This window comes from Lepisosteus oculatus, chromosome 12, assembly GCF_040954835.1.
Source record: "Lepisosteus oculatus isolate fLepOcu1 chromosome 12, fLepOcu1.hap2, whole genome shotgun sequence".
NCBI classification, from domain to species: domain Eukaryota; kingdom Metazoa; phylum Chordata; class Actinopteri; order Semionotiformes; family Lepisosteidae; genus Lepisosteus; species Lepisosteus oculatus.
In genome coordinates, this window is record NC_090707.1 from 16,243,448 (window position 1) to 16,264,581 (window position 21,134).

At 37.3% G+C, this 21,134-nt stretch overlaps 1 protein-coding gene across 9 annotated transcripts in view; it reads right to left on the bottom strand.

The window, feature by feature from the left end:
- Nucleotides 1-989: 989 nt before the first annotated feature.
- The window catches only part of tlk1a (tousled-like kinase 1a), a 49,149-nt gene continuing 29,004 nt past the window's right edge, over nucleotides 990-21,134 (bottom strand). For all 9 annotated transcript variants that reach the window (XM_015358929.2, XM_015358927.2, XM_006636519.3 and 6 more), the window contains 18 exons: nucleotides 14,207-14,282; nucleotides 14,059-14,099; nucleotides 13,369-13,464; nucleotides 12,917-13,006; nucleotides 12,727-12,819; nucleotides 12,181-12,291; nucleotides 10,826-10,962; nucleotides 9,939-10,127; nucleotides 8,565-8,631; nucleotides 8,143-8,240; nucleotides 7,141-7,222; nucleotides 6,030-6,121; nucleotides 5,262-5,351; nucleotides 4,744-4,913; nucleotides 4,287-4,422; nucleotides 3,641-3,752; nucleotides 3,444-3,551; nucleotides 990-2,722 (listed from right to left, as the gene is read on the bottom strand). In XM_015358929.2, coding sequence (XP_015214415.1) covers nucleotides 2,549-2,722; nucleotides 3,444-3,551; nucleotides 3,641-3,752; nucleotides 4,287-4,422; nucleotides 4,744-4,913; nucleotides 5,262-5,351; nucleotides 6,030-6,121; nucleotides 7,141-7,222; nucleotides 8,143-8,240; nucleotides 8,565-8,631; nucleotides 9,939-10,127; nucleotides 10,826-10,962; nucleotides 12,181-12,291; nucleotides 12,727-12,819; nucleotides 12,917-13,006; nucleotides 13,369-13,464; nucleotides 14,059-14,099; nucleotides 14,207-14,282 — 1,962 coding nt within the window. In that variant the 3' untranslated portion in view covers nucleotides 990-2,548. The remainder of the gene's footprint in view (nucleotides 2,723-3,443; nucleotides 3,552-3,640; nucleotides 3,753-4,286; nucleotides 4,423-4,743; nucleotides 4,914-5,261; nucleotides 5,352-6,029; nucleotides 6,122-7,140; nucleotides 7,223-8,142; nucleotides 8,241-8,564; nucleotides 8,632-9,938; nucleotides 10,128-10,825; nucleotides 10,963-12,180; nucleotides 12,292-12,726; nucleotides 12,820-12,916; nucleotides 13,007-13,368; nucleotides 13,465-14,058; nucleotides 14,100-14,206; nucleotides 14,283-21,134) is intronic.

Consider the following 21,134-nt stretch of genomic DNA (forward strand, 5'->3'; position numbering starts at 1 on the left):
ACACTGAAAGATTCAACACTGTACAAGTATCCCCTCATTTCGTATCACCTTATACACACTCTTATATGACCAGTTATATGCAATAATTATGCAGTTTAGGTATGTAAATTATGCTGAAACATTAGGAGATAAAACTCGGATTTGAAAAACCTTTTATCTCATTCAGCACTGCAAAACAGTTTCAAGTTCACCTTTTCATTCCTAGAGATCAAAATGTCTGTTGGGCACACACCCTGTCTGGTGTTAACATGGGACATTAGTAGGAATACTGAACTAAAGCAATATGCCACCTTGTGGACAAGCAGACAATGCAATAAAATAGTTTCTTGTTTTTAATAACTAGCTGTTCTAACCAGCACATTTGGAATTTTAATACAGTAGTATATGATTAATGTTAATGTCAATTAGAAAAAAACACCAGTATTGTTGTGATGACAAATGGGGACTGGTTCAAGGGTGGCACAAAACAACGAAAACATATACAGAAATGTTATGGTATAAAACTCACAGGGTATTAAGAAATCAAACCTTTGCAAAAAAGCTGTTTAAAGGGTCATGTTTAATGCAGTGACTTCAATTTTATTTGTAAATTAAAACCAACTTAGCCCACTCACAATATATCTTAAAGTAACAAGGTGCATATCTGGCTATGGTGATGTTATTTCTTTATGTTCTAAGTGCTCATAGGTTCAGAACAATACAAGTAAAACCTACAAGAACCATTCAATTCAATCTTCATTTGCACATGATCCCAAGACACACAAGCCAAAAACTGCTTGTACAGTGCAAAAGACTATTTGGCCCAAGTGAATATAAAATTCTTCCAGGTCTTCATTATTTTTTCACACCCAATCTTAAAAACCTACACAGTATAAAAAAGCATTACTGTTGTCTCAAAACTCTTGCTCCTGAAATTCTGAAATTCTGAAATTACCCTTCACACCCCACAGTAAAATCAACTTAGTATCCAAAAACACATGAAGCAATGATGTATTAAAATCAAATTTTTTTAATGTTTATTACTCTTTTGGCTACATTCTCTACAATTTCAGCAGCACCTTCAGAGACAGTTATTCTGTTTGTATGTACAGTGGAAAAAAAAGCTTGCAACATCAAAAACATTAGCAAAAGCTTATCTTCTGAACATTAAAGTGAACCCTGCAGCAACAGGATCACCTTTGCAGAAATTACAAACAAGCACTCATTCAGTATCATGGACATGACATCGACGAGGATAATGTACAGAACAGATTTACCATGTACAGAGTTACTGGATTGTGCTGGACAAGGCATTCTTTGTAATTTCACAGCAATGGCTTCTTAGCAGATTAAGAAGAAAAAGTACTAAACTTTATTAGTGCCAGACTGAAGAGGTGCCATACAAGACACTTTAAACTACAGCATAATTTCCCAGCAGGCAGCTGGATATCGCCACCTCTAAGGGAATGATCACCTAGGACAGACACCTAAACAGCCTATTTGCCAAAAAGCACAATGGCCTCTTACTTTTTAAGAATTGTCCCCTAATAAATCAGTTATAACATGCCTTGGTTTTGTTATTTTTTTTAACTGTACAATTTGTACCTCAAGTAGATCATACAGCCTGCTTTATTAAAAATAAAAGCAACATCAATAGCAGCAAATGAAAATAATCCAGGAGACATAAAAAAGAATTTCCAGTAAGAAAAAAAAGCAGATTTCTTTTTAACACTTTGTACAGAATTTAACTGCTGAAATTTAAGAATAACTGAAATTGAAATCTGTACAATAAATATACAATTGTTGTTTTCTAAGAGGGATTTTTAAAATCATCCTGCATAGGATACTGTACATTGCTGTTTGTCAACATTTGGTTACTTTCTGTGCATTCTGCAAATATGATTCTGCCTGGGCATAAATAATGCCAGCTGTAACCTGCTCACTCACATTTTATCAGGTAAGTCCCATGGCTATTTAATGGCTGAAACCCAAGAATACAAACTAAAAGCAAGTGCTTTTGTTAGAAACCAACAAGAACACAACCGCCATGATGTTAAAGGAAATGCTACTGAACTAGAATTATGCAGTCAAAACTACGGGACAACAGTTCATTAAATAAACTCTAGCAGTTCTATCATTCATGTCCAGGCAGGCTTAATTTCACTTAATCTAAACTGCAGACTGCCACTTCTCCCTTTTGCCTCCTGTGTCAAGTTTTTGTGCCATATCCGGCACTGTTCAACCAACCAGCAACAGAATTCAAGTTACTAGTCCCATGTCAGGCTGTTTTTATCGCAGTGCTCTAGAGTTCTTTACCTGCGAAACGTCCTCAGCTTTGAAACCAATGTCGCCCCCTTCCCCCTCTTCTGTGGAGTCACCTGAATCCACCTCAGTGCAGTACAAGCAGGGGGCTAGTGCAGTCCCATTCTTCTCAAATCCCAAAACTACTGCCGGGGCCCCAGACATTTCAAACACGCACAGGCGACTCTTTTCCTACACGTACTCCCACGTCCAGCAGGAGAAAGCTGCTCAGAACATCACACCAGACTTCAGTCGCCAGGAGAGATCCTCAGTAGGAAATAATGCTCGAAGAGGGAGGCACAGGAGGACCTGAGCCTCCCATGTGCAAATTCCCTGAAGAATTTGATCTCCTCATGTGAGGAAGAAGGTAGGAATCACTAGCCAGCTGGTGAACGTCAAACCGATCCTCCTTTCGGTATGCCAAGCAACGTCTTATAAAGGCCTGGAACAAAGATGGAAATGAAATATGAACACCTTTCATCATTAAACAAAACTGCAAGGCGCAGCTTCCATTAACTACTAGCCAGCAAGATGCAAGAGCAATATGAATCAAATGGTCTCCTTAAAAGTAGACAATTTCATGCAGTTTGAGAGACCATCCGCATCTTGAATATGCAGCACCCCTTGTCCTAGTTTGTTACCAGCTCATTTCAGCCCTTCATACAAAACTACAGTACAGAAAATGGCAACTCAGCCACTACTCTCAAATTAAAATCAGATGTATTAGAGGGTAAACTATGGCATATCCTCTGTAGCGTTTTTGGATGATTACAGTACATATAAATGTGGTGCACATTCACATGCCCTTTGTCCACTAGATGTCAGCACAGGCACAAAATAAAGCAGACTGAAAGAAGTCAGTATCGGCACATTGACCTTGGCTTAATCTGCTGTTTGTAGTTCTTAAAATAACACTTCACTTAAATACGATTTACTGTAAACTTATATTAAAATAATGGTAATTCACAAACTTAATTAGTTTTAACACTAAACGTCTAGTGTTTAGAAAAAGTGACATTTGGCATTGTAGTAATTGGGATACATACACCACGGTAGATTATAATCTTGAAGTAACAGTCTTCACTGATTAATTATCTTTAGTGTGTATATGTAACAAGTAGTAAGGTCATAATTAAAACAAACATCAAATTAAAACACTTCACCTTTGCTTCACTGCTAACAACTGGCTTGACCGGAAACTGAACTTCAGTAGCTTTTAATATTGTGTTTTCCTGCAAGATATCCTGCTGAGACTGGTTGTGGCCAAATGGCTGAAAGAAAAGCACAAAAATGTGTCAGGTATTTGAAATACACTTAATCAAAAATGCTGTTTCAAGAACATTAGCAAAGTTCCAAATACCTTTCTTCCATACAGACACTGGAAAAAAATGACTCCGACAGACCACACATCAACCTTGTTGGAGATCTTGGGAGGTTCCTTGCCAACTACAAAACACTCAGGGGGCAGGTACCTAAAAACATAATTCATTTTCATTATTACATAGAAAACCATCAGCTTGTTCAGATGCTTGTATTTAAAAAAAGTGAATGCTCTCATTTAGCAATACAGCAATGCTCCTAAGTGAATTTACACAATCATCATTCTTTAACAATGCATGCAAAATGCCACCATATCATATAAAAGTCCCAGTTTACACAGAAAGAATATAAGTAAAACACTACAACAGCTTCTAAACTACACAGAGTTAGAGAGACCCTATATCTGAAAAAAGCTGGAGATGCTCCCTGAACATGTGATCGTGCTTGCAAGTAAAGACTTTCTAGTACAGGAGGGCATGGAGACCACAGGGGGCCTTCACTAACTTCAGAGCATCCCCCCAAAACCCTTTTCTCCCCCAGTCTGGCTGTGTCCATAATCAACACTCGGTCAACACACAGTGGCTCGAGCTCTGCTGACCTACAAGTCAGCCTTTAATATAGATACCGGTAGTAGCTTTTGCCCAATACTTATCAGTGCTTTTTGGAATGCAGTCTCATATCTTTACCAGTAGGTGCCAGCTCCTTGTGATGTTAAATCCATCCCATCTACGCCATAATTATCGTCGTCCATGATTTTGGATAGACCAAAGTCTGTAATTTTGATCTCGCCACAGGCTGTCCCATCAACAAGCAGGATGTTACCTTTTAAGAAGAATCCAGTATTAATACGAACATAAATATCAAGGAAAACTGGGTGTTGGGAGTGGCACATAGATAAGCTGTATATCAAATGCAGATCAATACTTTCGAACTGATGTTAAGTGATGACACATCTAATACAATACAAGGACATTTGCACACTTGAGTACAGCCCAGAGTACCAAGTGACACCCCAACACCAAAATAGTCTAGTGACTTCCACTCAGAAAAACTACTATTGAATGGAAACACTGTATTACTATTAACCTGTCCTATGGTTTATTTGGTTCAGACAGGAAAAAAAAAGTTCCCACTTGTACGTACCTGGCTTAAGATCATAGTGTATGATAGGTGGCTTGATTTCATTCAGGTATCGTAGTGCATTCACAATCTGCATGACAATTGATCTGGCTTCTTTCTCAGACATTAGCTTATGCTGTTTCAAGTAGAAGTCTAAGTCATTGCCTTCACAGTATTCTAACACTGTACAAAACCTGCAGATGGAAAACACTGATCAGCTACAAAGAAACTTTGACTTTAAACTTGCAAACTTGATCTCTAAAAAGTCTGAGCTACAAAATTCACATAAATGTACTCAAAAACTGAGCTACAGGCATACAAAGTGCTACAAAGGTAAAAGTCACCTAGTCGACTTTTTTTTACTAAATAATGAGTACAGACAATTTATATGCTTTAACAATAATTGTAATATTGCTTTTTTCAAAATCCCCAAAAGCATTGATTCTAAAAAAGACTGGCTACTACATCAACACCAGCAAAAACAAATGAAAAGGCAATAATTCTAAAAATAATAATTGCTTAGACTACTACACATTACTTACGTGTCAGTGTCCAGAGAGAAATAGTCATACAACTTCACTATTCTAGGATGATCTAACTCCTTGTGAATTCTATATTCTCGACAGGCATGTCTGAAATGTGAACACAACCATGTTACTCAGGGCCCCAACAGCAAGCTATACGGTGAGATCATAATATAACCAGCGTAGGTTTCAAGACAGGGCTATTCAAAACAGGAACCATTAAAAACAACAAAACAGGACAGAAAAAACAACAAAAGCTACAATAATGAGAATAAAATGTAAAGGACCAAAAAGGTGTACAATGTAGCCTAGGACATGTGCCTTTATAAAGTAAATGTGTAGCAAAATATATAGTAAATGCTATGGTTTTTACAACACCCAAGTATTTTTTACATTCATAAGTTATACTCAGAAAGATATCATCTGCAATGTTTTCTTTGAAAAGAATTGTGTAACACCATTATAACACTTTCATAAACACTGTTACATAATATAACAACCCACATAAACCTTTTCAATGATTTGTGAAAATATTATTGTGGGGGCACAATTATGTGTTAGGGTTCACAATGAGGCACAGAACAGAACTCCATGTACTGGAGAACTGACATTTAAGACACAGGCAGTTCAGTAGCTGTGGTCCCAGCATGCGTGTGTGGAACTTTACTAACTATGCGGTTTTTATGCATGTTATCTCATGAAGATTTCATAAAGGTGTTTGTAGGCCCATGTCACCGCTAAATCTATTGCAAGGATCTGTTGAAACATCGCCGCAGAGCGACATACTTGTGATAGTTTTCCTTTTTCTCTTCTCTCCAGTTTTTATTGAGTTGATGGATCTTCACTGCGGCGTACCGTTGTTCAAACAGGTCAAAGGCCTAGTGAAAAGGGGGTGTCAAGAAAAAGATTTCATAGCTTAATCAGAAAATGGATATTACGATGCGCTTCAAAGGAGTCTCACACGATGCGCCTGACAGATGCTACTACATACAAGGTGTCTGAAGAACAAGATGGGAAGTCTTATTAGGCATCAGAGCAGAAATGGACAGAGGGAATGACTGCTTTCTTACATTGCCTCTGCTGCTTCTCATCCAAACACCCTAAAGTTTCTGCCCACCCTGATGAGTCACGTTACAGTACTTTGTGGTCTAGGATTGGATCTAAAGGCTACAAACTAAATTTGTGCACGTGAAAGGGGAACTGCAACACTATTTTTTTTATTTCGCGGTTAAAAGAATTGGCTTTGACAGGTGCATTTCAAACTACAATGAAAGACAAATGTACACAGTAACAAGTAAAACCTCCAGTTTACATCACAAAACCGCTGAAATTTCCAGGTACGCACAGCAGCATATTCTGGGATTCAGAACGAGGCAACAAAACGTGTGGTGACCATTATGCAACCGTATTGTAAAGCAGCACACATCTCTCTTAACCCGATAGATATATTGCCCTCGATTTTGAGACGGTTTTGCCAACAAATACTACTTGCTTGTTAACTCGGCATGCACATGAGGTTAGAACATTTCCGTGGGAACAATTTTGTGCATAATTCGGAATTTGTCAAATTTTGCGAGGCCGTCAATTTATTCATTTTGTTACCAAGATTTAATAACCAGCCCGAGAAACGGGGACTGAAGTTCCCCTTTAAAGCAGCACCAATGAACAAATGGAAATTTACTCAAACCGATTTTTAAAAATACATTTAATTTTAAAAACAGATACTTCCCCATTAACCTAGGCTTGTGAAACTTGTTTTTTCTAAAAAAAATAAATGATTCAATAGATATGGCACTTTTAATAGAAGTATAAACAAAATTTCCATTAATTCTGTCACATGACCTCTTAAATTTAGAAAAAAGATTTAATTCAACATGACGGTTCTAAGTCAGCATACCTTATATACTTCACTAAAGCCTCCTCTTCCCAGAAGATGCAATAATAGATACCTCTCGTTCAAAGTGGGATGATCCTTAAACCTTAAAAACAAGAATGGCATGGATTTACTTGTGCATTTTTTTTTAATTCTTGCTCTACCCATCTTTTTGACAAATTAGTTCTAAAAAGGATTCTACTTCAACCAATCAGTCATTATGAAACTACTGCCCATTAGCCTTTTCAGTCATGAAAGTAATTAAGCACCATTAGCAAGCTGCATAAAAAAAATGAAATCTCCTAATTTTTCTTTACATCTCTTCCAAATTGTGAAACACCTTGGCGTTACTGCCATGACCCCATGCTGGAAACGCCCATGTTTCACAGCGATTCCCCCAGGGCCTAGAGTAGAAAGAGTTCTGAGTCATGCTTTTCTCTTGTGACTGACTGGCCATCAATTGGGAAATCCTGGTCACAGTCGACTAATGACTCAGACTGACAATGGATGTGCCACAAAGCTCATGTTCCACTCCGGTTGAGTGCCTCTGCAGCTTGAGCTCCTCAAGAGCTTCCATATCACTTTCACCCTCCTAAATTAGACTCGAAGAAGAAATCAAGCATGCTTTCACAACACCCTATTGTATATCATTATAAAGGGTTCACCTAATTATTAACTGGGACCCAAAAAAAACTTTTTGTGCACCGCTTTAAAATTGGAAAGAGGCACGGACATGTAGCAGGTTTTAATATGGATTTAAACAACCTACAATGATAGAAGTGAAAGATGATAGGAACCTATCAGAACCTAGTCAATAATTTTGAACATTGTTACCTACTTACCATGATCTCACAAATTTCAAGAACGCTGCTTTTATTTTAAAAAATGACAGAGCTGAAAAGTAATTTGATGTAATAAGCATTTTTTTAAAAAAATCTGTAATATCAAAAGAGAATATTTCTTCAGCAGTGAAATGTATGCATAACTCAGACACTCAAACTGTAAGCGAAACACTTTGTGACTTACTGGGAATTATCTTCATTATTTATTCTTTTCAATTCCCGTATATGAAGATTGCGGACTCTCTCAAGACGTTCAAGTTCAGCTTGGATTTCAGCTTCTTCCTAAAATTTGGAAACAGAAAGCGCTTACTAACAACCACAATATGAGGCCATTCATCAAAAACTAATCTTCACACATCTTAATGGTTCACCCGACAGCTATTGACTGGGGCTGTCCTTTAAGTGATTTAGAAAAAATAGAATTTCTATAAAATAGTTATTTAAAGAGGACAAAACAATGAATTCTTAGCACAGGATGAAAGAAACCTTTTACAAAGAAGTTTCACAGTTTCAAGGAAATGGAAGCTTTTGTTTTCTGGATTCTAGGACTGTGTTTATATGAAACGTCACCAATCAATACAATATTAACACTTGCTGGATTCTGACCTTTTTGAGATGACCTAGTCTGAGTTTGAAGATTTCTTCCTGTTCGTGGTACTCAGCTACTGTCAACCTTTAAAGAGAAAATAAAAACATAGAATGGGAAAAACATTAATAAAATACACAATAATAAAACAGTACTTTACTATTATAGGCGCTTTTCAAGAAAGAGCGGAATTACATTGTTTTATCTTAACCATTAATGATAAGACAAGATCACTTAATTGGCCATATACAATTTCTTGCTTTAGGAATTTGTCTTTTCGCATATCCCAGCTTGCTCTCCAGCAGACACACGGGCACACAGACGGGGAGAGAGAAGCTTGGGGTCAGAGCGCAGGGTCAGCCATTTATATGGCACCCCTGGAACAGCTGGGGTTAAGGGCCTTGCTCAGGGGCCCAACAGAGTAGGATTCCTCCACCAGCCGCGGGATTTGAACCGTCAACTTTCCAGCCACAGGCTCAGATGCTTAGCCACAGAGCCACTATGGGATATGGGAGTGGCATGTTGCATCAGAGACAATACGCCAAGAACTTGATAGAACGGGATACCGCAGTCGGGTTGTAGTACAGGATCCACCCACCAACACGACAGCGTGTGCTTGCAAGTCCAGTGGCACAAAGAGCACAGGCACTGGACTCACGAGCAGGTCATGACGAAATGGGATGAATAAAACGACTCATCCTCCTGCATTTACTTCACAGACAGACAAATGCATCTCATCATCTCTACAGCACTGTGAGAGTGCTTGACTGCAACTGTGAGGGATTCTGGTAGTCCCATAATGTTGTGGGACACATTTTCCTGGCTTGGTTTGGGTGCATTCACTCTCTAAGAAGGCAAGGTCAATGCTAATCCCTATTTAAACATACTGAGTGATCATCTTTACTCCATGTTGTAGCATTTCTTTCCAGCCAGGAGGGGTGACATTGCCCCCATAGGCAGTGCATGTACGGTGGCCCAGTAGTTTGATGAGCGTGACACTGATGTTATCCATACGTCAGGGCCTTCTCAGCCATCAGATATGTACCCAATAAAATGTTAATACAATATTCTGGAAAGATGCCAGAGACAAGTGTCTTCCACCTCCATCAAGCAAGTTAATTGACTTTCTTGTGAAAGACTGGCGCCACACCCCTCCTGCAGAATTTTGGACGCCGGTAGACCATTTCAGGCTGCGTACACACCATACTGGCACAATGCCCCGTTATGTTACACATGCTGGCGTTTCCAATATTTTTGTCCAAAACCTGTGAAAGAATTTTAGTGCCAAGAACTTTACCTTCTAATTACCCTCAAGGACATTGTGATACGTGTAACAAAGAAAGCTTAAGGTTCATTAGAACCGCAACATCAATAACACCAGAAACAGTGCTTACAGCTGAGGTAGGCTGGGTTTGAGGAAAGGATCGTTCTCTGCACCATTCACTGCCTTGGTCTTCCTCTGCTTTGGCTCAGAATTTGTGGTTGGGGTCTGAGAGTTGTTTGTCGTTGGAGGTTTCCTCTTGGCTAATAGCTTTCTCTGCCTTTCAATTTCCTCTCTCTGTTGATTTATCCATTCCTGTTGCCTGGGAAACAATTTCAATCCTAATGTTACTTTGACCAACCATAACTCTACACGGTGCAGATTTTAATAGTCTATGAACATGATAATAATAAGATTTATCCTGGGACTTCCAGAAGTCAGGTACATATATGAATTGTTATTCTTATCTATTTTAAGTACTGTTATTTCATGTGTTAGTACATACACATGCTACACTTACGATATTAAATCAGGAAGACACAAACAATCAAGTGCTAGATATCACCTAAAAGTGTGCTAAAGTAAAATGCTTAGTAACATTTTTACTTATTTCTGACATAGGAAAGCAAAGAGAAAAAGTCAGGATAGACAAGATTCATTCTCAGAAAAACCACTAGACTCAGCATTATCCTCACTTTAATGTTTAAGTGGCAAGGCAAGTGACATTTGCAAATTTTCACAATGTCTAAAGTGACTGCTGCTTAAGCTTTATTTTTGCAGAGACATGCAGCAATTAAAAGGATCCTTTAAACTAGCGCATTTTCATTATTGTCTATGAAGGTAGTATGTGGAATAAAATGCCTGAAAACTAACACCTTCAGAACTGACTTTTCTTTACAAAATGTGTACAGAACTTTACAGAAAATACATCTTTCAATGAAATATATCAATAATTTTTAGCATTTCTATGGCACTTATAACAAAACATATTAGTCACGTTTGGAAAATGGCAGCACTCACTTTACAAGATTTTGAAAGGCAAAGCCATCTGTCCACTGCTCTGTGAACGAAGCCCCATGCCGGACTGTGGTGAAATGGCCAAGTCGCAACCTGTCCTGCATACTCTTCTCCCTACATGCCTGCTTTTCCTGCGTACTCTGAAAAAGAGAGTGGAGTAATTTAAATTTACCAGCTATTCCAAGAAAAGGAAAAATAAACTAATCTGTAAACAAAGTTAATACATGAAGCATTACTTTGGTCCTGTACCGAGTTTTCACTACAAATAATAATTCCTTAGGACAGGATAAAACAAAAATGTCTGTGGAAGTAGAGGTCATGAACCAGATCAGTTGTCAGCCTTATAGCGTAGGCTCAACTGTGGTTGCACTACTGTTACTCCATGAAAGAAATGTAGCACAGGAAAAGTGGTCAGAAAAGAGGTGTCTCTTGGTATATCTTCACGTTTTCTTCCCAGCTCAGCTCTTTACCTAAAGCAGCTCAGTACTGACTTACTTGGATTAATTAAACTTTACCAGCTGTTACTAGTGCTGTAAAAATGTCTAGAACACTCAAAGACACCCCAGCCCTCCAGGACAAGGTCTGGACACTCCTGGGTTCCAAGCAGGATTCGTTAGAAAGGAAATAGGGGGGGGAAATGGCTCACTACTATGGTATACCATCAGCACCTCTGTCCAAACTGTCATACAGGATGGAAAAGTATAATACAGTTAAATAACACAGGTGAACAGCTTACCTGTTAGATTAGGAGATGCTAGCGGTAAACTAAAGATCCATTTTTGTAAGACCAGAGTGATTTTTACTTTTGTAGCTACAAAATACTTTAAAAAATAAACTGCTTAGTTTAGCGATTAAGAAATACTGATTTGAAATTCCGACTACTGCTCTAAGATTGAAAACCACCTCCACTTTCAAGATTAGTGTATTCTTCAAGGTGTTGATTAAGCCCATAGAAAAGTACTGCTTCAGTGGGTATTCTGGTCCCTCTCAATGACATTATCTAGGACAGGCTGATAAAACTTTCACTTAATTGGAATCTTTGTGCAATCCCAATGAAGACCGCTTATGCCACAGGTTACACCATACCATAACCCATTGCTTTTTAGGTTGATTAAAAGTATACAATTTCTTCAATTTTCTCAATGTTCATTCAAGTTAAAGACAAATATGGATGCTATCTTCCTTTCTAAATGAAACGTTTTTTAAACATGGGTTCTGTTTCTCTAAAGCAATTAACATCTTTTCCATCTCATTTTCTGAAGCATTTTCAATTTTGTATTAATGCTTATGTGCAGTCACTGTATCGGTGTTTTCATGTTTGCTGTGCAATCAAGAATTTTGAGGAGCAGTACACCTGCCTTTTCAATCAGCAATTTTTTGCTCATGGTGATGCATTTATTTAGGCGTTCCTTATACTTTTCAAGTAATTTCTGTTGTTCGTCTATTTGTCTCCTGAGATCACAATTTGCCTGTGGGAGAAAGATAACAATGTTAAAACAAATTTAAGAGCATCATTCCAGAAATGCAATGTGTCATGCATCAAAAACTATTTTGTTACTGAAATTTAAACACACTGAAATGCTGTGCTGAAATTTAAATTTAAATTTGAGCACTGAATTTAAAACACACATTACAAATTTTGCATTTCAAGCCAAAGCAACCAAGCCAAAATCCTTCTTACAACCATTTCAGTCTTATAATATTCTAATGCTTAATTTTAAAGGTAACAGCAAAATAAATTCCTTTTTTTGAACCAATACTTAAAAATGAATGATTTCTATTCAAAAACTAGATCTAGAGAACGCATTTTTTCCATCTTCTACAAATGCAGAATATACACTCTCTTGAATTGAGTTCAAGCTTTTTTTTATTTTTTTAAATAACAGATACCATTGTTTCCTTACCCTAAGCAAATCATCTATCCTCCCTTCTTTTTTTTCTAGGTCCAAATTCTTATTACTTTCAAGGGCAGCTAACTTCAGCACTGTCAGGTCCGTCTGCAAAGAAATAAAAAACATTTTTACAACCGTTCTGTCATTTGCACACTGAAGTTAAAAAAATATATATTTAAAAGGTGATTTTGTTCCCAATTACCTGAACACATTTTATGGATAACTGTTTTGGATGTACTACCATATGGTCCACGAAAGTCAGACTAGTAGGGGACGGGCTATTTTGTCTAATCTGAAAGAAAACAGAAATAGATTTAGCACACTTTCAATAGACTTGAAAAAAAAACAATCTCTATTACCAGAGAAAGAAAAAAAATCAGCTTTATTCCCCAACTTAGAACTTAGAAATATTTATACTACATTATTTATTTTTCATACGCAGAAAGTATGTCCAAAACATTATCTGTACCCAAAAAGAATGGATCAGACATTCTTAGAAGTAGGGAATGAGTCTAAAAAGTAGAAGACATAGGCATCCTAGATTTCTCAATTCGAGTCTCAGTGGCAGAAACGGATTGATCAGCACTGCTATAACGTGCGCTCATGGTGCACTTCACTTCTGCCCAGGAGCGCAGAATGAGTGGTGGGACTCACATTGGAGCCGGGAGTGGAATGTGAGTGCGAGTTCTGAGGCGAGCGGATTGCAGGAGGCACGCCCCTCACTGGACTGGATCCATTCCCTCCCTGCAACTGTCCAGAGATGATCGATGTAAGGAAAAAAAACAAATGACAACTTCCTCTACTTTGTGCAAAATTGGAAATCATTTTTTGGGGGGGCTTGCGTGAATAAGGCACACTGCGTTTTGTTCAAAACTCAGTTTCCTGAATCACTCATCCTTCAGCTTCTGTGTAAACATGCAAACAATTTTCAGCTTACCCAGATCAACAGAATACAGAATATACTGGTGCAAACAGGAAATTAAAAGTCATGCCTTCTTACAACACTTCATAAATATCTTTAAAAAAATCTGCTCTTAACAGTTTAACCAAACAAATACACATTCATAAGACATAAATATGGGAACAAATGGAGGAAATACAAATCCTTCATGTAACAATGATTCAAGAACAGCAAATGTTACTTTTGATTTCAAAAGTTTACTTTGTAACATAAAGCACTTTAAGATTTCTTTTGAAACAGATATATTAAAATAAATTGATAAATATTTAATATTCTTCCAGTTTATCCTAAAAAGCAAAGAATTATTTAAATGTAAAAAATTCACCAGTGTAACACACGAGAGCCCCACTTTAACATTAAATCATAAAAAACAGACAACTTACATCGAAATAATCACTGATTTTGGGCCCACGTACACCTTTTCCTGTCCCACAAGAAGAGAAAATAGAAAGTAAGAAAATTGCCATCTTTATTTTAGCTCACAATTTGGCATTTATATAAAGAGAGATAACTGAAGTGTGAAAGAGTCACCTTGGTTGCTTTCTGTCTGATTTTCTGCCTTCCTTTTTCTTCCTCTTGAGGACTCAGAGAGCTTCTTTTCAGGAGTCTAAAATATAAAATTATGTTCAAAAACTGAAAATAAGAAAACACAAAAGGTCTGGCTCATAAAAGAGGTTGATCATCACACTCAAGTGCAAATGTGAAATTCACATTCCACAAAACCTACATCGCTGCGTCATTTAAAAAAAAAAACAATTTGGTCAAATGTTCGGTAAGAATGCTTATAAAAACCAACCTATAAATAACATCAGCTCAAATCTAAATAAAACTTAATGTAACTGAGATTAGTCACGAAGTTGAGCAGTTTACCCAGCTTTAGGTGACACTGAATTCTGATGTTTGAGATTTAAATCAATAAGTGATGCAAATCTGGTCACATTACAGTAACCTAAGAGTTAAAACTGATTTTTCTTACAGCAAAACAAGTTTCATAAAGTAACTTCTTCATGCAAATGAACTGGATACCCCTCTTGAGCCTAAGTAAAGTGTAAAGAAAACAATTCCTAACTTAACATTGCAAAACTAAAATGAATAGAATTATCACTACTCACACTGAAGACAATACTATGCTAAATGGTAAAACTACGAAACAACATTTTAGAGGATCTGTATGCTTTTTCCAGAAGCAAACCAAGTGCTTTCAAAGACTTCCAGGGACCATTCTGACAATTAGCAAGGATATAATTCTGTCTGATGGAGTTTCTAATGCTGATATGAACTCACCAGTACTAAAATAAAGCTGTTGTAGTATTTATTGCAACCAAAAAAATTGTATTTAAAGTTATAGACAATGTATATGTATGAATCCTGGAAAAGATCATTTAAATTTCCTGTCCAAAGTATTGATTTACATTTGTTTCATTTTTCTGAGCGTTTAATAATATAGGAAACACACTAAAGCAAGTTTTTCTTTAAACACAACTGCTGTGTAGGAGCATGGATGAGATGGCAGTAATATTGTTAATAGCCTACACAGAATAGCTGCTTGTGCTTTGTGATCTATACTACACTATAACAAAGTGAAATATGTGGAAATTTCAATTTTCCTAAGCAGAATAATAATGTAAGCCATTTTATTTATCGGAAGCATTGTTCAATGTTTTATACAAAAATGTCTTTTCACAAACAATGTTTTCACACATTAACCCCATAACAAAAGTTATCACAACAGCTGTCTTTGACATGTATATACTAATATTAAGTTTCATTTCTGATAAATCCTTTAACTTTCCTTGAACACTTGAACTTTAAAACTATGAATGCTACGTTTCAAACCATTACATCTTGTGTGCTGTATAGTGCTGTGTTAGCATGCCATGCAATATCAGGACGCACTTCAGGACTCGAATAAGTTTGTTCACATTTGTTATTCACTACAAACCCCATCTCTGTACGCTGGACACATTGACAAATGACTTTCGCAGTAAAACTGCCATTAGAAGATCTTTCTTAATTTTAGGTTTAAACAAGATACTAATGAGAATCTTTGTGTCCTTAATGGTCTGTGGGTTTACAATTCGCACCTTATGTGCATTTCAGCATGATGAATCTTTTTCCTTTTTAAATACTCACATATACAGTACATAAGCCAGAGTATACAAAACAATTTAAATACAGGCTGGATTCATTAGAGATACCTTGCTTGGCTCTTGGAATTAAAACCCAAACACAGAAAGAACCCCCAGGGCCTTATATACAACTTTTTTAAAGCAATTTTATGATACTAATAACAGCAATTTACATTTGTACAGCCATGGTCGGCCCAAAGAGTCCAAAAGCACTTCACATATACCAGGAGATCCACCTCATCGCCACTGAGGTGCAGCACCCACCTGAGTGATGCATAGAAGCTATTACTGTGCCTGCAGATCCACTATACCAGCTGGTCAACAGCAGAAGCCTGATTTTCCTTAGAGGTCTCCCATCCCAGTAGTTATAATAATAATTAATAATTGCTTACACTTATATAGCGCTTTTCTGGACACTCCACTCAAAGCGCTTTACAGGTAATGGGGTCTCCCCTCTACCACCACCAATGTGCAGCCCCACCTGGATGATGCGACGGCAGCCATAGTGCGCCAGAACGCTCACCGCACATCAGCTCTAACCAGGCCCAGCCTCTCTGCTGACAAGGATCTTTATTTGCATTTTTATTTTCCTTTAAAAGCTTTGTTTTTCTTTCTGACTTTGTATTTAGAGTTGCTGGATGTTTCACTTCATGTTTTCTTTACTATTGCTGCTCGACTTCATGCATACAGTGGTCGTTTTTCGCCAAGTTTTTCTCTGCACCCTCAGTGGAGTCTTTATCCCCTTATTCAGTAATTGGCTGCCCCAGTCATGTACGGTAACACCTCTAGTAATGAGGCTCCTTTATAGAGGAGGGTGCTGATATAGAGGAGAAACTATAAGCATCCCACTTGTTGTACTGTTGGATATCAAAGTAAAATCATCCTGGAAAATACATGTTTTTATTCATTACTCTTTGTGTATCGGCTAATGCCCAAACTTGAACAGTCATCCCTTCACTTTCATGTCAGCTTACAATTTCTTAAATCGCGCTTTGTCCCTGCTAACTCAGTAGCTAAGAAGTAGTGTGGCCCAGGAGGCCTCTTTTCGTAAAAATGAAATGAAACGCGTCTTAACCAGTCAACGAGCACAGAGCTTTCTCAGCCACCACTGTTTGACCAGCCCGTGTGATTTACAGCGAAAGCCCTCCATAAAGGCTGGGAAAAGCCCTTATCCTGGACAGGATCAGAAGGCAACACATGTGCAAAAAAGCAATCTGTATCTTAGGATATAAAAATCCAAAGAAATAATTTGTGCGGAGGCGGCAAGAACAGTTTTGAAGCGTCTCCTTCAAGACCTTTTACAATCGACCAGAGAAAGAAAAGGCATCAAACCCAAACTATAAATTCATTAATGGCTACTAACATAAGAGAGACAAAACACAGTTTAAGAACGTAAAGGTGCCATAAAAGTGGTTGGGAGACTACTCAGCAGTACTGTAAGCGTGATGATTACACACCTCCCTCACTATACAAGCACAATCGGTTCCAAAGTTTCTGCCTGTAGGCAAACACTTACAAAAGTCACAGTGAATTTCCATTAAAATACATATAGAATTTTTCAATTTGTTCCAAGCACTTGTAACTGGACATAACCTACGGGTGGGTTTAGATGCTTTTCTGATGCACTTGAATAATTAGGCACCGTAAATGAAGAATACGTTAGAAAAATGTGGATTTTGTCAACTACTTTTTATGCAAGCTGTTGTTTGAAAGGATTATAAACCATTTATGTGGAAATAAAATTATCTCTAAAAATACACATGAAAAAAATGTGACATGAACAAATTCAAATTTCTTACTAAACAATTATTTTTATCATGATAGTTAATGAAAATTGTGCAGTCAAAGACAGAATAACTCTGTAAAAGTAAGGCAAGCTGTTAGGTGATCTCGGTACCATAGTATGCATAACCAAATAATCTACCGCATTGTATATATTAAAATTTTTGAATAAATATTATATTTCCAAAATATTTTTCGACACCATGATAAGTATTATACCTTACAATTTCTGTCAAGATAGTTAAGACGATGGCAGCCTATATGACTGCAAAATAAAAATGGAAGAATGAGCTACACGTCTGGAGCTCATATTAGCAGGGGATTTACCTCGTATATTAAAATATGTATGCATGCATCTCTCATTTTAGAGTAGCAGAAAGTAAAATATTCCCCTCACAAATAATAACAGAAGAGTTAAAATACACCGTTTCATTTTCTTATATTACAATTTTTGACAAATTTCACTCATTCACTGAGTGGTACAGAACCCACTGAGCTCTCCAAATACAGTAAGTGCATTCACAAATCTCTGGATAGGTGTATATAATATACAGTCACTACCACAGTGACACCTGGTAATAATGTAGTTGAATACAATTACTCCAAAAAGGTTCTACTGATGATTTAAGTATTAGAATTTCAGACAGCAGCGTACTTTTGACCCCTTTGGCCAACATCCTGCTCACATTCTCCACCGCTATTGAAAACTAAAGCAACCGCTAGTCACGTTTCTTCACCTTTCTGCTGAAAAGAATGATTTTCCTACACAAACCTCTAAAATCCACCTGCACGACTGTCATGTCAGTTGAAAAAAAAAATGAGACGGCTCTCAGCTGAGCTTCATGACACACCGACTTCACGCCTCTCAGACACCATCTCAAGCGTTTCTTGTATCAGGGTATAATCTCCCACAAACAAAAACTTCAGTGCTGCTCTTTCTTTTACAGTAGGAACAGGATTCAATCAGATAAAGAACCACTGCAAACTGCAACATTGTACTCACAAAAAAACCCGCTGGTGGGCCGGGACTTCATTGGAGCGCTGGCAGGAAATGCATTTGCGCGGCTGACGTTTTGGAAATATTTTAAAAGGTTACAAATGATAACAGGCATGAAAAATGTAAGTACCATAAAGCACCTGTATAAAAACATCCAATTTTCCAACACCTTTAAGACCTTGCATTTGCAACTTAATTCCATGCCTTTCAAGGGTCTCAAGGACCTGTGTGAACACTGCCTTAGTGCGACCGTATTCCTCCATCTGTGCATTTGTCTTCGTATGTAAAACCTACATCAGCCAAAATTCAGATATGGATACATAATCACTACTGGCAAAAAAACGTTTATATTTTCCATTGCAAGATTTTATTCATTTATTCTTTTTTCTCTTCTTTTTGCAGAAACAATTTAATCAATTCAAATTCAACTATTCCAAGACAACAGGGGTTAGCATTGCTGCCTCACAGTGCTGGATTCCTCACAGGATTGAATCCAGGCGTGTGGTGCTATCTTCGTGTAGACTATGTTCAGATGAACATTACTCCAGACGGATCTGTATTTTTGAGGACAGAAAGGGTGCTATATAGCTTTGTATGTTGGTATAGAGTACAAAATGACCGATTCTGTTCTATAATATTGATACTACTGTACTACACTACATATTGGCTGCTCATATGGTGTTCATGTGGTGTTGTTGTGATTATGTTTTTAAAAGATGCTAAAGAATTACCATTTGACACAGGTCTTTGTAACTTGTCACTCATCAGTCTTAATATCACAGAGACTGTAGTGGTTAAAAGAAAATGTACCTCCTGTACTAACTTCTCTTCAACAGGCCGGTAATATCACTGTCTTATAGTTAAAGATTATTTACCCAGTAAATAACCAAAGACATGCCTTATCTGGAATGTTTACCTTCAACCAAGAGGCTCTATTTGGAAATGTTAGGTTTGGTGAAGGTATTTTATATCCACCTTCAATATGTCAGCAAATGAATCATGTGAGGATTTTATTTATGAACAGATAAAATGAAGGCTAGATATTAAGTAGTACACTACAATGCCTGCAATGCAAAGGTGACAGGGACAAATTTGGCCCATTTACATATCTTAGGGTACGTTAATAACAACCTTCCAAGTGTGCCGAGTTGAAAGGAATAATATAAATGCTGCTTTTTGTTTAAAAATGTACATTCTTAAAATTTAAAAATCAAGACCCCAAATCCACACTTCGAAACAATTTTACAGTATTTCACCAATACATAAGTTTTAAATTTCTATCGAGCTCTAGATGAAAGAGTTTCAAAACACTATGGCCATTATACACACCACAAAACTCTCCATATGCACATGAACTATTCAAAAACTATAATCTAATCTACAGCTCTGCAATGGAGGAAGAACAATTTATTGCGTAAACATTACTACACACAGAGTTCACAAAAACAATGTAGGCTGATGTGGGCCGTAACCTTTCAAACATATCGAATTAAACAACCTCAGGTTCTTTGGCAAGGTCTTGTTAGTGGAAAGAATGACAACGCGAAACAACAAAGAGGCCTCGTTTACTCAATTCTAGGAGGACAGGCCAATGAAACGGCAAACATGAAGTGCAACTGGGTAACAAGCTACAGTCACCATTTATAATATCAGCACTTTTTCTAGGAAGAGAGCAAAGGGTTTGATCTAGCTTTTACAACTGTGTTACAAGGTTAAGACTACTGTTCAAGTAATGGATTGACATCTTCCTTTAGCTCGGTAGGAATAATTCTTTGGCCCAGAAGTCTAGTTGAAGACCAGTCTTATTTCACAGTGTTGCAGATCTAAAATAGTTGCTATTATGGGGCTCTTACGCTGCTTGAACAGTGGACAAGAGTCCTTGCTATTACACTTTGAAAGTTTGTCATCCAAGCTTTTGAAGCGAGAGTCACACTGGCTTAAAAAGTAGTTGCACTTTTAATTATTGTTTTAATTGACTACGAAGGTTTCAAATGAGGCACTGAAGAGATTCAAATGGTAATGGCGAGACACTTATTATTATTCGTATGAGCTTAACATGCAGAGGTTACATAGTTATATTGTCACAGTCAGGTCACTGTCCAAAAGGGGGGAAAAAAAAATCAAAACCCTCCATTCTGTACTAGTCAAATCCAACAAATGTTAATTCCACCCTTTTTGGTCCTTGAATCTAAACCTTCTCAGCCCAATATCTAAACAAGTTTAATAGTTCCTGTACTATCTGGGGGGCAGAAACTCCCTACTTCTGTACCAAACTGATACAAGATCTGTTCGTTAAATTATATTAATATTTGCTGTAAAGAAGACTGTAAAAGATATTTTTGTTACCAATACAGGTTTATAACAGCTCTGGATATCACTCGCCAACTGTTAATAATGGCACTTTATTTTTTCTTTCATCTCAAAAAGCTTTATGTACAGGAGGGACCCACTAAAATGCAGCACCCACCGGGGTAATGTGTGGCAGCCATTACATAGCAGCAAATCAGTTGGAGAAATCAAAAACTGCTTTATCAATTAAGGGTGGAATTTA